General features: G+C 45.0%; 1 protein-coding gene across 1 annotated transcript in view; it reads right to left on the reverse strand.

Annotated features, from left to right (window-relative positions):
• LOC137423140 (transcription initiation factor TFIID subunit 6) overlaps positions 1 to 19,415 on the reverse strand; it is a 100,008-nt gene that overhangs the window by 79,496 nt on the left and 1,097 nt on the right. Inside the window, exons 2-8 of the mRNA XM_078774663.1 lie at positions 12,543 to 12,595; positions 12,247 to 12,398; positions 9,857 to 9,943; positions 8,018 to 8,171; positions 7,685 to 7,741; positions 7,355 to 7,438; positions 4,736 to 4,851 (exon numbers count right to left, since the gene is read on the reverse strand). Coding sequence (XP_078630789.1) covers positions 4,736 to 4,851; positions 7,355 to 7,438; positions 7,685 to 7,741; positions 8,018 to 8,171; positions 9,857 to 9,943; positions 12,247 to 12,396 — 648 coding nt within the window. The 5' untranslated portion in view covers positions 12,397 to 12,398; positions 12,543 to 12,595. The remainder of the gene's footprint in view (positions 1 to 4,735; positions 4,852 to 7,354; positions 7,439 to 7,684; positions 7,742 to 8,017; positions 8,172 to 9,856; positions 9,944 to 12,246; positions 12,399 to 12,542; positions 12,596 to 19,415) is intronic.

Raw genomic sequence — 19,415 nt, forward strand, 5'->3', positions numbered from 1 at the left:
GTGCGTGGGATCTCGGCCCGGGTAAACCTCCTTCCCTGCACCGAATGCGGGACGTGTCCAGCCGCTGGCACCAAACAACCCGCATTCATGGCTTGGCTTTACGAAGCCGGGCTTTGGACAGGAATTGGCGCACCGAGAGGCATTAGTGAGTAGACTGTGTGATGAGGTTAGTGTTTTGGACCCAAAATTAGAAAAAAACAAAATTTGATGATTGGCAAAGGATTGGCAGTAATGATTGGCAGATGATGGGCAGTGATTGGCAAATTTTTGATTTGTTGAAATTTGATGTGCAAAATTGGTAGTGGGAGATGCCCGATGTGGTGGGATGGCAACTCTGTCATCCCTCACAAAAGGGGGGCAAATGCGCTATAGCTTATGGGGTGATGGCAGTGAAAACTAGCCCGGGTGGGTTAGGTTATATTAATAGGGATCTAGCGAAGATGACATTAGGTGACGTTAAGTTTAGTTAGTGACTGATACCTGTAGTGGGGACGCAGGTAGTTTAATGTGGATGATAATGACGAGGGAGCGCAATAGTTTAAAGGGGCGACTGGGAAGCGCAAGTTTCAGAGGGGAGTAGTTAGATGAGATGATGCTGTGTGAGAGCTGGACAGGTGTGTGGAGCAGTGTATGAGTAGTGAGTGTTGTGGATCAGCGCGAATGCGCTTGGGGAGAGAAGGGTGCAGGTGGCACCAGGTGTGAGAGCACAGGTGTGCAAGTGCAGGTGTGTGGAATATATGGAGCAGAGAATGAGTGGTGTGGAGAGAGTTGGAGTAAGTGGTGCGGAGTGGTGTGCATGGTGCGAAGGTGTGGATGGGGGAAGAGTGGACCCCTTTCACGAGTACCCGGGGCGGGTAGTGTAAGTGTTAGGTAGAGGGTATAGGTAAATTGTGGTTGGATATTGGCATTTGTGGTGCGGTTGCAGAATGGTATTGTGGATGGGTGCATTAGTGTTGTGGAAATGGCTGGGCGTGTAGCCTGTTAGTGTGTGTAGTTGGTTGGGCACTCCACCACTGTGAGGATGTCGGCCAGGTGAGGCCGCAGGTGGGCTCTGGGAGCCGGTAGAGTTGTGGATGGGGCCCGAGGATCCGGAGGACGGACCCGGGTAGCCCAGTGCCAGAGAGGGCACCGAGTGGGGAGAGCGCCAGAGGGCCTTCCCCAGGTAGATAGGTTAGGGTAAGGAGCGGGTAAGCTCGGAGGCAACTGCAGTGGTGGAGGTGTGCAGGTGGGTAGACTTGCTGGGAGAGCTACACGTCGCAGCCCAGAAATTGTGCGAGGGCACCGGGAGATGAATCGGGGGAGTGAGACCCCAAATTGAAAAGCACCACAGTTTGGTCAATGGGAATTGGTTTTTAGAACCCATAGTGTAAGAGGGCCAATGGTTTGGCAGGAGAAAGACCCCGGGTAATGTAAAGTTGTTAAAGTCATTTAGGAAATAGTTAGGATTGATGAACCTGTCGCACCATACGCAGCCACTTACCTGTGGTGATGATGATGACACCACACCTGTGTTTTCTTTGTTCTGTGTGCAGGAAATGAGAATTGCTGTGTGGATTGGTGAGACGCATCACGACGTGGATGAGACATTGGGGTGATTCCATCTCTCCCTCCTTAGGAGGGACTGATGATGAATTGGTGATGGCAAATTTTGATGTTGAGTTGGAGATGGCAAATTGTGATGAGAGTTGGAAATGGCAAATTTGATTGGTTAGGAGGGAGAGAAGACGAATTTGGTTTATGGGAGGAACGGGGAAGACAGTAGGGACGTTTGTTGATTTGTAAAGTAGATGTTTGTGGGTAGTGTTGTGTTTTGTGGATACAGTAAGGGGTAAGGGAGGGGCAATGTAGGTTACCTGGTGGGGGGGGGGGCGTACGGTAGGAACGTACCTGTCTCACCTGGTTCCCATGTGCCCCCAGTGTGCATTACCTTATATTGCGTGCACTTTTGCGCCCTTACCACCTTACTCACTTGTCTTCTTCTTTTGTCTCCCACCTCCGAGGATCTGGCTTTGGGGCAGAGAGAGAGGAGAGAGAGGTGCTGGCTCCGCAGTTGTGGGCCTGCACTTTCGCTGCTTGCTGCCGGGATCGATACACCATATGGACCGCAATTTTTGTGGCCGCCCACCATGGACCGCAGTTCTCTTGCGGGCAAGCACCACCCGTTGATGGACCTATGGGTCAACGTGGCACCTATGCCATACAGGTGAACCACTAATAGTTGGCCCCCCTGACGGCCACAATACAGAAATGGACGCGGTTGGCGCCTTTCTTTATTTTTGAAAGAAGCCAGAAGGCCAAGTGCACCACACGAAGGCAAGACCAGCGGCAGAACATCGGCCGGCTGCGACACCACCGGTGATTGTTGAACACTTTATTGGTGCACCGGATGGTGCTGACTGTACATGATGGGGTGGTGCTTTTGGTGCTTGGAAGGGGTGCTCTGCACATTATTAAAGGCCGTAAGGCCACAGAGCACTCGTGGGTTGGTGTATCGATGCTGGCATGCGTGCTCTCTCTATGCATAACATCTGCATGTGTTCCTCCAAAAACAGGTCCTGGATCGTAGTGTAAATATCAGCGTAGTCTTGTGTAAATAATGCTCCCTACCGGCTGTATGTTTAGTTTGAGAATTCTTTCCGCGATTCGGTTATCCTGTGGGTGTGTTTCTGTGAGGAGAAGGGTGCAACGTCGCAGGGGGACATATTTACTCATTTGTGAACATCGGTAAAACTGTCGCACTCAGGGTTGAGTTAATAGTAGAGGGAACTACATCTGAGTGCCACACTAACGTAGGTAAAGATTTATCGGGTCGGGACGCCCCGAGGTAGAGAAGGGTGCAATGTTGCGGATATGGGATTTGGCCTCCATCCATATCCGCTTGTAAATATTCCCCTATTTCCCCAATACTCCCCAACTATCCCCAATCCCCCATTCCCTAGTCCCATTGTCTGTAAATAACACTCTGTAGCCCCGACCTTCCCCTTTTTCCCCCATTAAATGTCGTGCCCAGGTTCACCGCATCTCACGTAGACAACTATAGGACATCTTGCTAGTTATTCTTAGTCTATGTCAGTTAAGGACTCGTTTCCATTAATTCTGACTCTTCGTTGCACCAGAATGTGATTGTATGGCACCAGTAGTAAGTTTAGGACCTCCCAATACCTCCCCACAATCTCATCTCCGCATCCTCCCATCATCTCATGAAACAACAACACCAACAACAACAACAGCGGCGCGGGGAGTGCGCGTCCTCACACCGGCTTGGTTAGCCGCCATTGACCATGTGCTCCGACGGGGTTACCACACAGGGGCTGACTGTCAGCTCCTCGTCAAGGGCGGAGCCCGGTAACCCCCCCGCACCCAATAAGAAGCGGCGGACCGATTCCATCTGGGGCGGAGCTAACGAGCCGAGGGCGTGTCACTCCCCGCTGGATATACGCAGCGACTTACCGGAGGTGACGTCAGATGCGCCTCAGCTACGAAGGAGAAAGGACGTCACCTCCTAGCGCTGAGAGATACCTCCCGCATCTCTGGACCGGACCGGGTCGATTCTGCCCCTGAGCCAAGGTGCACCTTGAGCCATCGACTACCTGCCCCTCCTTGCCATCAATCCCTGTGTGAGTCAGCCTTGTCCCGTTTGTCTGTGGTCTGTCGGGGCTAAGATAAGACCGTGTATAAGTGCCCACCTTTCTGTGCTGTACCTCTTGTCAGTGTAATCTAAACGTTCTGCATATCCCATATTATAACCTCCTCCGGAGGTCTTGAGAACTGTACCCCTGGTGTCGTGTCATTTATCCCAGCCGTTGTGTCCTTTCCTTCATTGATCTAGCGTAGCGCGATTCGGCCAACGTTCGAGTATAATCGGGTAACTTGTGCGAACACGGCGGCCATTCCGCTCGGCCCACCATAACATCTAAGTCGTGTCCGTAACAATATTATGACCAAAGTTGGTGAAATGAATCGAAAAAGCAAACCCAGAGGTAAGGTTTCCAACTGACTAGGTATCAACACCTTTCATGGGCAGACACAAGACATCATTGAATAAGCATCAAAACTCATTTTTCACCAGAAACAAACAGAACCGAGTGTAAAGAGGTGCTATGGACCACAGAAAATGTGGATAGAGATTACGCGTCCTTTCTAGTGTGGGATTAAGCAGACAAACTTGTACCAAGTTTGTCTTAGATCCATTCAGCCATTCTTAAGTTGGTGTGGTAACAAAAACCTATCACGGATGCATGGACCGACAACCCGAAAACATAATGCCTCTGGCTACTTTGCCAGCAGAGGCATAAATTGCAGAATGGTGTAAACAAAAACCCTTATGCATGAAGAACTTCAATGTAGGAGGAGGCCATTGGTTTCATTAAAGCCTGCACAATGGTTGCCAACATGTTGTTTGGCCAAGCTTTTTTTTCTTCTTTTTTTTTTTCTTTTTTGCCATGCTTTATCCTCTTTTTAAATGCTGAGCGTCAAGCAAGGAAGCAGCTCGTACCATTTTAAAAATCTTTGGTATTGACTTGGCCAGTGTTCGAACCATTTACTTCCCAGACTTAGAGCGGATTATCTAACCATTAACATCACTCTAACCATTATATCACATCACATTATGCTCTAACCATTACATCACCCATCACGTTGGGGGGCAGAGGTAGGTTTCATTTTAAAATGGACAAAACAAATTAAAGCACGAAGAGAAATAACATTCAGCCACAGGATAAAGAAGTACATGTACCACTCTTTGGCTCTCCGAGATGCTGACACAGGCTTCAGTTAGAGTTTGGTAAAGCTGCTGCAGTTCCATGGAAGCATGATGGGGTGAAGGAATATGAAATCGTACAAACTCATACCCTAGGAATTGGTATGGTGATGTAAGGCATCAGAGAAAAAAGAAATAAAGAAAAATAAGGATTAGCTTTTTTTTTTTAATCTCAAAGTGACAAGCCAAACATAACGATGGGAAAATGCAATGGAATATGAATGAATGAATGATCGTTTTAAGGCCATTTTCCCCGCTAGAGCAGGGGTTAGCCTTGCGGGTCCCATGACAATCACGGTTCCCTGTTTGAAGCAATGTTTTTTTATGGCCGGATGCCCTTCCTGGCACCAACCCTTAGTTGCCTCTTACGATGCGCAGGGATACGGTGTACCTATTCTAAGCTGGGGTACACACTGGGATCATTCATCCCAGAAAGCTGGTACTCAATTTGCCGACCTCAGAAGGATGACAGGCTGAGTCAACCCCGCTGGTGTTAATTTAGTGATCGACCGGGATTCGAACCCAGGATCCTAGGATCCCAAGCCGGCACCCTAACCACTAAGCCAACGATGGAAAATAAACAGATTTTAATATGGCATTATTAATCGCCAAGATTGTGAGAACCACATAGTGGAAAAGAGAAAACCACAACAACCTTCCTTTAGGAACGAATGATCCTAAAGGAAGGTTGTTTGACCTTGTCAAAAAGGTCAAAGGCTCAGAAAGTCCAAAGTTTCAGCCACAAAGTAGACTTCGAAAGGGACTGCCACAGACCAATTTCTGTATTATGGCCAAACTCAGGCCATGTGATGTGTCCAAATCTTAAATTCCCTCCCAGAGGTGTGGGCAAATACAGACCACTAGACCCAGGCAATCACTTGCGCACACAGCACGTCCCTCTAAGAAAAGGACCCGTTAAAAATATCCCCACAATGGTATAACGAATTATTGATGGCTCTTTTCAGTAATTTTCCACTTGCCTTCATGGTATTTGTCAGCACTGGCCTCATTCACATATTTAGCCTTGGATCGAGCTTACCACTCACTTTAGGTTAGTGAGCGGTAAGCTCAATCCAAGGATCAAGGTTCGAAAGAAGAGAGACTCCAAGCAGACTAGACCATGGTGCGTTGTGGAACATTGCACCATCTGCCTACTCTTTGTAGCAGGGGTCCTGAACAAAAGGGCATGCATGCCTGATCAATATCAAGAACTGCAAACTCCAGGAAGCCACATGCACATCAACTAAAGGAATCGTAATTAGTTTATTTTCCATCATTTAGTCTAATACTACAACTAATATTTATTTAGTGGATGCAATCGTGTTGGTTTCCTTCATATCTGAAGAAAGCCATTCACATGAAACATGCAGACTACCTGGTAAATTATTTTAGTGCAGAGGTTGCTGCCCAAATAGCAACCGCACTCAGTATAGTCTAGAAAGCAATGTAACCTGGTGTCAAGGAACCTCCAGGAAGATAAGACCAATTGCTACAAGGCAGGACTTTGGAATTTGTTGAGGGTCCTGCGGTTTATAGCTGGGTTTGGATTCAAAACCAGGCTAGACAGTTCAGAGGTAAGTGTACATACATCTAGGTTATCCCTCCTGACCTTGTCTCTCCAATTATTCTCACCTTATTTTAGGGTAAGTCTAAGAAAGTCTTTTTGGCCTAAGTCTTTCAGGAACCAGCTGGCCAGATCTGGCAGACATTTGTAATTTGTTGAAGACACTGGTGATAACTTGCCTACTCTTCATGAAATACACGAGCGATCTTTAATGTCTACCAACTAAAGCAAGCACATGTAACATCCAACTTAAAGTCCATCCAAGGGAAGACACACTTTGAAATGCAAGTTCCTGCCTGCAAAGCACCCGTTTAACAGTTATAGTTGAGTCGAGAATAGAATCCAGGCTACACAGCTCAAAGGTCAAAGGTAAGTGTAACCTTTGCACCATCCAAAACCCTTAAAAAGGATATCGCAGACAATCTTAGGAAAGTGTTAGAGCAGGTCATCAAGTGTGATCAGAATCGATATAGCACCACTATTTGTACATTCAATTTCCTACGCACTTATGGAAATCCCAGGTGTCAACCCACATTTAGTGCAATGAATGAGCCTTGCTCTGAAAAAACGGTATCTTGGTGGTGTTGGGTCTCATGGTCTATTGCAGTCCGATGCTAATTTGCTCCTGCAGGAGGCTATTCAATATCTGAGCACATATGGCCTTGGCCAGCTCCTGATGGAGGCTACTGTGGGTGAACCGTGTGGCCTTCCAGAGCTTTTTACCATTTTTTTGAAAATAAAAAAATTCTCAAGTGGACTTTATTTTTTCTTAAGAAAAAAAATTCTTAAGAAGAATAAGTTTTATATGATTTTAGAGGCAATTGAATTGACGAAGTAGAAGTAAGATCAAAGAGAAGCATCAACAAGTATGATTTAAGTAATTGTTGCAGAGAAAGTGAAGAAACATGGACCACTGTTCATTGACTGTGTCCGGTACAGATTATTTGAATGGTTGAGATGAAAGCTATGGAAATAAAGATGACAAAAATATGAAGTTAACTGAGATCAAGATATTGCAAATTACATCGTACCTCCTTTAGCTTGACCACCTGATTTAGCCATGGTTAGCTCACTTTTGGTTGGCTGTTTACTCTCCAGTTCCTTCTCTTTGTTCACTTGGGTGCAAGGGAGAAAAATAAAATGGTTTGAGAATCAATAGTGGTGTTTGGCCCAGAGATGGTTGAAGCTGTGCCAGTGTGTGTGTGTGTGTGTGTGTGTGTGTGTGTGTGTGTGTGTGTGTGTGTGTGTGTGTGTGTGTGTGTGTGTTTAGGGCAGGTGGTGATGTTTTGCTTCTGAATGTGTTTATTAATGAGGTATTGGAATGTGAGAAAGTTTCAGTGTTCCACAAACATGATCCTTACTTTGCATGAAATTGTCCAATGTTAACGGTTGAACTCCATCAATGCAAAGCCAGTGAGCTGTGTACAAAGAGTGCTTATACACCTCACAATCCGAATATTAAAAAAACATCAAATCAGGGGAGAAGCACAATCAAATAGTGATTACATAATGTAATAATAATTGCGATTAATATTATTGTAAATCGTCTTGGCAATGAACAAGATAATAATTATGATTAACAAAATATGGTTGTACCAAGAAAATGCTTCGGCAAAACTGATGTCTGCAACAGAGATGTACATCAGAAACAGAATCATTATAAAATAATAACAATCTGTTCCACAACTTCTGACCTTTCAATGAAACATCCAGTGGGACACGAGGAAGCGGAGCATAAATAATGCTTTTCAAAGCTATCTCAGATTGGTCATAAAAGTAAAGTTCACGTCCTCCCCCACTGGCAGAGCGGAACGGCAAATATTCCGGGCTGTTGCAACCGTACAGCGGCTGGAACAGAAAATAAGCGGCCATGGGGTACACATGATGGAAATAGATGAGAGAGACAAATATGAAAAGGCAGTTGTAATATAAATAATATTATTGTCTTGGCAAAGAACAAGAAAGTGGGTGAACATGCATTTTAAAATTTTTAATTACCTCCGCCACCGAAGGTGGACGGAGTTTATGTTTTCACCCTGTCTTTGTCTGTCTGTCTGTCTGTGAACATGATATCTCAAAACGTTGTAGACAGACTAAGACGAAATTTTGTGGAGAGGTTGGGTGTATGACAAGGACGAAATTTTTGATTTTTGTTAAGATCCGGATCTGGATACTATAATTTTTTAAGTGATTCTTCACCATTGAGAGATAGGGCCATAAACGCTATATATAGCAGGATATCTCAAATAGGTGTGGGAGTATTCAAACAAAACTTGGTGGACGGGTTGGGTGTGCGACAAGGCCAAATTGAGCCGATTTTGGTGAAGATCCGAATTTCTGTTCTGGATCGGATAATTTTTTTTAAAGTGATTCTTCACCATTGAGTGATAGGGCTAAAACTGATATATAACTTGATATCTCCAAAAGTTGCGGACGGATTCGAACGATACTTGGTGGACAGGTTGGGTGTTTAACAAGGCCAAATTGAGCCGATTTTGGTGAAAATCCGAATACGGATACGGATACGATTTTTTAAAAATCTTACAAGTGATTCTTCACCTTTAAGTAATAGGGCCAAAAACGATATAGAGCATATTTCAAAAAGCTGTGGATGGATTATGACAAAACTTGCTAGATGAGTTTGGTGTGCGACAAGGATGAATTGAGCCGATTTTGGTGAAGATCTGAAACCGGATCCAGATCGGATAATTTTTTAAGTGATTCTTCACCATTGATAGGGCTAAAAGTGATATATAGCTTGATATTTCTAAAAGTTGTGGACGGATTCGGATTCGTTATGCATAATGATATTACAAAATAGATACATAAATTGGCTTTTACTGTTTTTTCTAAATTAATGACAAAAATCATTGGAAGTCATGATGGTGCATACACCCTCTCCTCCCCTCCCTCCCCACCCACTAGTTAATTGACCGATACTGATAGTTGAAAAAGATAATTTATTATTGTATTTAACCCGATTGTTCTGGTCATTTCCTGCCCCCTCAGTATCGGTCGTTAAATAAATTGTGTGTCGGAATAAGACGATTAAAACCCCCAAGCTCATAAACAAACTACTGCACTGGCTGTACTTATTTGGAAATTAAAAATGGAAAAAAAGTGTCAAAGAAACTACAAAGTAGCTGTCCGTTGGTTGCTCAGAGACCTGAATGTAAAAAAAATTTAGTGACGTTGAATTTCAAAAAGCGGAATTGTGATAACAGATCGTTATTTAAATTTTACTCCATATCCCTAAAGTGAAACAATAACAATTTCAATAATGCCTCCGGCCACCTTGAGGCAGAGGCATAAAAATAGAGAATTATGATGTGACCCTTATCAGTTTTTAAACTTTAAATTAATACTTGCAGTCATGTTCTAGTAAGTGGAAAATGCAACTCTCAAATGATTTTCCATGATGTTTTTGTGATATAAAGCTAATTAAGTTCGTGTTTGAGATCAGTGAAAGATGACATACTCTATGATTGAGGTGAGATGTGAGTTCAGGAAAATTATCATTTTCTTGACGTTACCTCAACATTTTTAAGCTTGAGAGCAAAGTCGATATCTGCTGCCACTAATTTGCTCCTCTTTCCATGATGCATGAACTTCGAAGCATCCTATATAAACAAACAACACCATGTCAATCCAAAACATGGAGCTGCATATTACTCGTATGACAGAAGAAACGTTCAAATATTATTCAGATTGTATATAAATCTGAATTATATGTCAGATATGCAGAATTTCAAGCAATTAGAAAATCAGGGAAGTGGTCTTCCAGAACAAACGAAACAAACACCATGGCATGAAGTACAAATTAAAGTTACGTCAAAAGAGCCACAGCCATAGATGTGCAGTAAAAAATAAAACACAAATTTACAAATACTAGAGACACCCGTTCTCATGGGGAACGGCTTGAGAGGAGGGGGTTGGGAGGGGAGAGAAGGAGATTGTGGGGAGGTATTGGGAAAGAGCAGGGCAAATATATTTTGTGCTGTGGCTAATAATCCCCACTGTCTGCAGCATGGGTCAGTGCACCAATTGAAATGGGGCATGTGTATAGGCAAAAATCGTAAGTTGTCTCTCCCCTCTCCACCTCACATGGGGGAATGTTCTTTGTGCCCATGACCTGACCCTGGGTACGAAAAATATGTATGCGTATTTTGGTGGAGATCAGCTCAGCCCTGTGTTTTTCTACGATTTTCAGATGTACACACACACACACACACACACACACACACACACATAAAAAGAATTATCTTCTAATATATTGTCGCGTCCGTAGCCAGTTAACAACAGCCTTGGACGAATGAGCCGAACCAGCCTTAACTCCCAAGGCAACCTCCCGATTATGGTAGCTATTACGCGCGCCAGATGGGAGAACCATGAAGCGTTTAACTACACAAAAACAAGGTTTCCGAAACCCAAACCAAGACCGAAACAACAAAAGGTAACTATAATGATTTGTACCAAAATAAGGCGCGGAATGAAAAATCAGGCTGAGGTAAAAGTGCTGCGGTGAGGATCCTCTACACAGACATACAAAACACGCACACAGGGTAAAGTAACAAAATAATAATTCCCCTCCGGCATTTAGCTGTCCCCAAAATGGGTCTTGTTGGTGAGGAAGGCAGTGGTGGGGTCCAGAGCCACCAGGGTGGGAAGCTTGGAAAATAGCGGTAATGCCGTGCGTCGAAAACGCTCGGTAATGAGGCGGGAGGTGAGCACATAGACGGCCCGCTTTCTTTTCTCCTGGTGGTTAGGGAAGGACAGTGCGGCTTCCAGCTCCTCGAATAGTGCAGCGGTGAAAACTCCCTCATGATCCCGTCGACAAACGTTCTCCCCAAAAGCGCACAAAATGGCCAAGCTCCTTGGTCGCCAAGGACCAAATCGCGCTCTCCTCAGAAGAAAATCTCCAAGCTTCTTTTCCAGCAAGAACCAACCGTGCTCTCTCCTTCACCCAACCAATCGCGAAGCTTCTTGATGCCGCTCACACTCTCGCTCCCAGAACCAATCGCGAAGCTTCCTCTTCGAGCTCACCCACATCATCCGGCCGCGTCACCCGGGAGGCGTGGCCTGCCGGGCTTGTTCCCCCACCCAACGTACCACGGTCGCTCCACCTCTCCTTGGTGGGTCTTCACTATATCGTGTCCATGGAGCGTGATTAGCTTGGCCGAGACCAAGGACCATAGATAGATATGATGGGAAACTCCTATTACGCATGTATTAATTAGAATTGTCTCCGTTTCATCAGAGGTCCCATGAGCAACTGGACTACATGACCTGATTACGAGCAACCACATTACTTCCGTCTTGATCCGGTAACTACTCTGAGACGAAGGACCATAGCTAGATAGGCCAGGAAACTCATATTGCGCATGTGGCCGAAAAAGGCACACCCACCCATAGAGCAGGAGAACCCGCTAGTATATAATATAGTGGTGGTGGTGGTTCGTGTGTAGCCACCCAACTGCTGGATGCATCATTTTTCTGTGGGCGTGTCTGCCACTGATGCAATGCCTCTCTATAACCAGTTATCTGGTACTCATTTTACCGACCTCGGAAGGATGACAGGCTGAGTCAACCGCACTTGGCGTTAATTTAACGGGATTCAAACTCAGGATCTTAGGATCCCAAGCCCGCCGCCCTAACCATTAGGCCAACACCAGGTGATATTTAGTATAGTAGGATGCAAGCAAGTTTCTACACAGAACCATAAAATATCCCAGTAAAAAAGATTTGAGGACAAATTTATAGGAATATATAGAATGAGAAGTACCCCTCATTCCCCTCCCCTAATAATGTGCCTTTTTTATAATCCCCCACCCCATCTCAACCACTACCCAATCTCCTCATCCACCAAACCCTTTCTAATTTGTTTCCTTCCGTTTCAAGTGTACTACCATGGCTGCTCCTCTACCTGAATGAGGAGCCTCAGAACAGATGACACGTCTTCAGAGATGATCTGACAAATATCTTCACTCAGGGCATCGATTCCAACAGCTTCAGCCAAGAGAGTCACACTGCTGGCTGGTACAGCTGTCCACTTAACTCGTTTACTGCTTGCCATGACTGCGCATGAACATACCACAGAGACAGAATTAGAGATACAGACATATAAGATACATGGAAGAGAGATTGAGGGAGGGAGGGAGGTGGCTAAATTGACACAAAAGGAAAATTTGAGAACATTGCACAGGGGATCCATGTGTTCACCTTATGTCAGTCTGGAAAACTGTTCCTCTGCGCGTTAGCTCCTCCACGAGCTTCTGTATGTTAAAAAAAAACTCAAATCAAATAACAGTAGAAGAAAGAAAAGAGATAGTGGAAGAAATACACAGGCAGAAGAATATGTAGAAACCAAAACAAACCATCAAATCCAATTTTTGCTTGAGCACAAAGAAAAGCCAAGGAAAAGAGGCCATTTGGCCGAACATTGCCGTGGTGCATTCCCAGGCTAATTTTGCTCCTGCTTTAAACTTCAACCTTCTTTATGGTTTCGTAAAGTCTAAATAACCCAATCTTGGTTGGATGACTCAAGTTGTAAGTCAATAATTGGGACAGCAGAGGAATTTTAAAAACAGCTGGACAGATTGTGAATAAATTAGAAACGCTCATTTGAGTGGCTGAGAAGTGTTCAGCTTAATTGGGGTGGAGACCCAGTTGTAATAAAATGCCCAATATCAAGGAGACCACAACAGCGCCTCAAGACAATCATAGACAACAACAACAACAACAACAACAACAGGCATTTTAAGGCCATTTTCCCTGCAAGAGCGGGGGTTAGCCTTGCGGTCCCCATGACAATCTTCTCCATTTTGCCCTATTTTCTGCATCTCCCCTTGTTAACCCCCTTGCCCGCATTTCTTCTTCGACCATCTTTAGCCAAGTCTTTCTCGGTCTTCCCCGTCCTCTACTTCCTTCTACATTCATTTCCATCACTCTTCTCAACCAGTCACTTTCATCCTTCCTCAACACATGACCAAACCATCTCAAACTGTTTCTCTTCACAGCATCAATCACAGGCTCTATTCCCATCATCTTTCGCAATTCATCATTTGTCTTCCTCTCTCTCAACGATACTCCACACATCCACCGAACCATTCGCATTTCCACCCTTTCCAGCCTTCGTTGCTGCTCGACGTTCATTACCCATGTCTCATTCCCATAAATCAGAACACTTCTCACACATGCAGCATACACCTTTCCCTTCAGCTTCAACGACACTCCACTCCTCATCAGCACGCCACTCAGTTCCCGAAACTTCTTCCAATGCACATCTCACTCAAGCAACCGTTGCCGAGTCTGATCCACCTTCTCCATTCAGCATGTCTCCGAGGTAAAAAAATGTTTTCACACCTTCCAGCTTCACGCCGTCTCCAAGATCCAACTCAACATTTCCTCCATTTGCAGCTCCCTCTGTGCACACCTTATACTTGAATGTAGCTGCCACACTGGTTAATGACCCTCTCAAACCACTACATTTTTGATGAACTCACTCAGCGCACATTGTACATTGAATGGAATTCACTCCGACACCCTTCCTGCACACAGCACACGGCCACTTCCCAGTTCTTTCCACCTCACCACATGCTTTACCACATGCCATCACCATAGTTTTTCCGATATTCACTTTCAGACTTTTTGTCTCCATACATTCCTTCCACTTGTTCATCTTCTCCTTCAGTCCATCCATACTTTCTGCAATCAACACCAGATCATCTGCATACAACAACTCCCACGGTAAACCCTCCTTTACATTCTGAGCCAGCACCTCCATCACAGCTACAAATAGTAGTGGACTTAGTACCGACCCCTGATGCACTCCCACCTTCACCTCAAACTCACCACTGTTCCCGTCCTTCGTCCTTACAGCTGTGCGCACTCTTTTGTACATTGCCATCACTACTCTGATCAACCATTCCTCCACTCCTAACTTCCTCAATGCCCATGTCACTACTTCATGTGGAACCCTATCGAATGCTTTCTCCAGATCAACAAACCCAAGAAACAACTTCTTCCTCTTCTCCACGTACTTCTCCTGCAACTGCCTCACAATAAAAAGCACGTCTGTCGTTCCTCTTCCTGGCATAAATCCAAACTGAATTTCGTCAATCTTCACTTTCTTCCTTATCCTCCTCTCCATCACCCTTTCCAATACCTTCATTCCATGCTCCAATAACTTTATCGCGCGATACGAGCCACAGTCCAGAGGGTCACCTTTCCCCTTGTATAGAGGGACGAGGGTACTCAGTTCCCAATCCACTGGAATGCGGCCCTCTTTCACCACCAGATTACAGATCTCTGTCATTCTCTTCACACCCCAACTTCCTGCTGCCTTCAACATGTCTCCCACAACTCCGGTCGGCCCTCCCGCTTTTCTACTCTTCATTGCTTTTATCGCTTCCTCAACTTCCTTCTCGGTTATCTTCTCTGCCGGTCCTAAAACTGGGTTACTCTCAATGTTGCCATCCCATTCATTCTCTGCATTCAACAGTATTTCCATATATCTCTTCCACCTTCCTTTAATTCCATCTGGGTCCACTACGATTTGTCCCACTTCATCCTTCAAGCAACTCACCCCTATCACATCGCACCTCTCTTTCGCTATCTGCTTTGCAATCCTGAACACCGCTCTCTGACCCTCTTCCGAATCCAAGCGTTCTCCGAACATTTTCCTACATGCCTCCTGCGCCTTTGCTACCTCTTTCTTTGCAGCCTTCTTGGCTGCCTTATAACTTTCATGCTCTGCCTTTTCAGCCCCCATACCCTTCGCCTTCTGTCACTCCATGAACTTCTTCCTCTTCTCGTCAATCTTATTTCCAACTTCATCATCCCACCACCATGTTTCCGAGTGCCTCGGTGGTCCTTTTGTCCATCCACATACCTCACCAACGGCTCCCAACAGACTATCTTTCATTGACATCCACCCACTTTCAAGCTCAACCACATCATCCTCTACCATACTCAGCCTCTCTTTTAATGCCTCCCTCACTGTCACCTCTTTCAACCTCCACACCTTCATTCTCGGTTGGTACTTCACCGCCGAGCTCTCCTCGCACCTTTCACCCTTATGTCGCAGACAACCAAGTGGTGCTGTGAAACAGCCTCCTCCCCCGGGATCACCTTTGTGTCCCGGAGGTGCCCCCTATCTCGCCTACGCACCAGCAGGTAGTCAACAGTTGTCGTCGACCCACCTGACGTGTATGTAACAAGCTTATTATCCTCTTTCTGGAACTGAGTATTACAAATCAACAAATCAGCTCCATCAGCAAACTCCAAAATCCTTTCACCTTCTCCATTTCTCACACCATATCCGTAACCCTCATGAACCCCCTCAAAACCGTCCATACTCCTTCCCACATGTCCATTTAGGTCTCCTCCTACCACAACAACTTCCTCATCTTACACGTTTTCCATCAGCTTCTCTATCGCTTTCCATCTCAAGGCAATGATAGGACAGAGACAATTGGATAAGTGCAGTTTGTTATTGTATACAGTGTCAAAGATCGTGCAGGATCTAGAACACAACAGACCAGGATGTAACAGAATGAAAAGACCATTAGAAAGAAGGGGCACACACCAAGAACAGGGTTGTGGGACAAAATAGAGGGAGACTTGGAGGAATAAGGTACGTGGTTAAGTACGAGGGCAAGGGGGGCACAAGGGTGAACAAGATGGACACAGTCACAAACTCACATTCACAGAAGTGAAAGGAAAAACTGGAAACTCAGAAAGAGGTGGACTTGGTGAGTGTAAATGGGAGTAGAAAAGCTCATGATTGTGGATGGGGGTGACCTGAGATGGTGGTGAACAGCTGAATTGAAGTCCTGAAGAAAAGAATGAGATCGAGGAGACTGAGCATGTTGGTTGCGCAGGTGGCAAGAAGATTAACAAAATGAGTGGAGGTGAGCAGTGAGTCTGGGTTTTGAGAGTTTCCCCAGAAGGGTTAATGGCAGAACAAGTGTTCCCTGCAGAAACCAGGGGTGGGGAAGGTGTGGGGGGGGGGGGGGGGGTGGGGAGGGGACAGGGTGAAGAAGGGGACATAGCATGGAGCATGGAGTGGGGGAGAGGATGAATGACCAGAAAGGAGGTGGTAGAAGATTCAGCATCATCGCGGGAGATTCCAATTTGATTTGGAAAGCCTTGGTTTCCACGGCGTCACGCTGAGTGAGGTATGAGGAAGAGGTACCAGCCCAGAAGAACTGGCAGGACTCCAGGAAGCTGCAGATGAAGACCTTATAGGTAAATAATGCTTCAGGTGTGCCAAGACAGGACTTTGCATGACAGACGATGTCCAGATTGGCTTTGGAGACCAACTTAGAAATGTGGTTTGCCCAAGAAACATCATAGCTGACAGTGAGACTCAAAGGTTTAAGTAACTGAACTTCTTCAAGAGGATTGTGAATCCTCCGTTAGTGTGGAGGGGTATCCCAAACCCCTGGCGATGTTTCTAACCATGTCCAAAACCCCACGGCACTAACGGAGGTTTAATAAGTGTCGAGAGGGATATTTTTGGAGAGATAGAGTTAAGTGTGGGATTTATCAGGAATAAAGGACATATTCCAAGTGTTTGACCAGCTTGTTATTTTATCTACGTGTGAAGAGAGAGAGAGAAGAGGATGCTGCCTGAGAGCTAAATAAGATTAGGATGTAACATATAAGAGATAAATAAGATTTCCTAGAGTGTTATAAAGACGATTGATGAAGATTATGAATGGAAATTGGAATATGAGGAATAGGATTAGGAATTTCAGGAATAGGATTAGGAATAGAGGTCAGAACATTGCCTTGTGGCATTCAGGCCTTGACATGGAGAGGAGATGAGACGGTTCCGGTGAGAGCAACGCGTTGACTATGAGAGTAGAGCAAGTCAGGAAGCCATGTGTGGAGTTTGCCTTGGTTGCCATAGGCAGAGAGTTTGGAGAGCAACGTGGGATTTCAGACTGTATCAAAAGCACGAGATACATCCAGGCGATATCATGTCTGACATTGAGGGGGCTCCAGTTTCTGCCAGGATGAAAGAAAGCACCAACCATCACTTTCTCTTGGGATGCAAAATACTATTGCCAGAACAGCTGCACACAAAATGGCAGAACAATGTTTGTAGATTAATGTATGGGTACATCTTCAAAATGTTCAATTTTCCAGCTCCAGAAAAGCCATGCAAGCACAAACCAAGGGAAATTGTTGAAAACGACGACGCAGCACTCACATACAACATGATCAGTCCCATCGAGCATGACGATAGACAACAAGGCAGTGCAACTGGACATAATACTCAAATACAAAAAGGAAAGGATGGCTTTCTAGTTGAGGTATCAGTACCCAGTGGCTTTGGCTGAAATAACACGGAAATCAGAAAAATGACCACGAATCATGATCTGAAAAACGAGTCAATATGTTATGTTTATGTTTTAATGATGGTCAACTTACGGTGTCACCAAAGAATAATTTCCCTGAATATGGGACAAAAAAATTTATTATTATTATTAGAACTCGAGTTCAGTTGCAGCACAGAGGGAGCTGCAGATGCAGGAAATGTTGAGTTGGATCTTGGAGACGGCGTGAAGCTGGAAGGTGTGAAAACATTTTGCTACCTCGGAGACATGCTGAATGAAGAAGGTGGATCAGACTCGGCAATGGTTGCTAGAGTGAGATGTGCATGGAAGAAGTTTCGGGAATTGAGTGGCGTGCTGATGAGGAGGGGAGTGTCGTTGAAGCTGAAGGGAAAGGTGTATGCTGCACGTGTGAGAAGTGTTATGATTTATGGGAGCGAGACATGGGTCATGAATGTAGAGCAGCAACGAAGGCTGGAAAGGGTGGAAATGCGAATGGTTCGGTGGATGTGTGGAGTATCATTGAGAGAGAGGAAGACAAATGATGAATTGCGAAAGATGATGGGAATAGAGCCTGTGATTGATGCTGTGAAGATGAACAGGTTGAGATGGTTTGGTCATGTGTTGAGGAAGGATGAAAGTGACTGGCTGAGAAGAGTGATGGAAATGAATGTAGAAGGAAGTAGAGGACGGGGAAGACCGAGAAAGACTTGGCTAAAGATGGTGGAAGAAGAAATGCGGGCAAGGGGGTTAACAAGGAGAGATGCAGAAAATAGGGCAAGATGGAGAAGATTGTCATGGGGAACGCAAGGCTAACCCCCGCTGTAGCAGGGGAAATGGCCTTAAAATGCATGTTGTTGTTGTTGTTGTTGTATTAGAACTCGAGTGAGGGGGGAGGGGAGTGGGGGACAGGGGGGAACTTAGGTGGGGGAGGGTATAATTTTTCCATTATTATTACCTTCGCAAAAGCGGAAGGTTATGTTTTGATCGCTGTGTATTTATTTGTATGTCTGTGTGTGTGTGTGTATGTTATTCGCATAACTCAAAAAGTATTCAACCGAATTGCATGAAATTTGGTGGGATGATTGGTTATTATACGGGACACATTTGATTAGATTTTGGGAGCAATCGGGTCAAAGGTCAAGGTCAAGGTCACGAAAAGGTCAAAATCGTATTTTTGTTGTTCTGTTCCCTACACTCCCATGCCAAGTACAGAACAGTAACTGCGGCGAAGGTATGCGCTCTACCGAGTGCCCGTTCTAGTTACCTTCGCAAAAGCGGAAGGTTATGTTTTGATCGCTGTGTATTTATTTGTATGTCTGTGTGTGTGTGTGTATGTTATTCGCATAACTCAAAAAGTATTCAACCGATTCGCATGAAATTTGGTGGGATGATAGGTTATTATCCGGGAACCATTTGATTAGATTTTGGAATCGATCGGGTCAAAGGTCAAGGTCAAGGTCATGAAAAGGTCAAAATCGTCTTTTTACCATAGCGCGGTCAATTTGTGTCCAATTTGTATGAAACTAATGCCAAAATGTTCAGAATTCATGTAGTCTTTTATTCAATGCCAAAATGTAGTCTTTTATTTTGGCAACAAAAGTAGCTGCGGCGAAGGTATGCGCTCTACCGAGTGCCCGTTCTAGTTAGAATCAGCTTTGCTCGTTTCTGGTTACTTGCTCGTTGTAGTTAAAATGTGGTTACTTGCTAGTTGTAGTTAAAGTCTGGTTACTTTCTAGTTGTTAAAATG

The sequence above is a fragment of the Myxine glutinosa genome, chromosome 3, assembly GCF_964187855.1.
Source record: "Myxine glutinosa chromosome 3, kmMyxGlut1.1, whole genome shotgun sequence".
NCBI lineage: Eukaryota > Metazoa > Chordata > Myxini > Myxiniformes > Myxinidae > Myxine > Myxine glutinosa.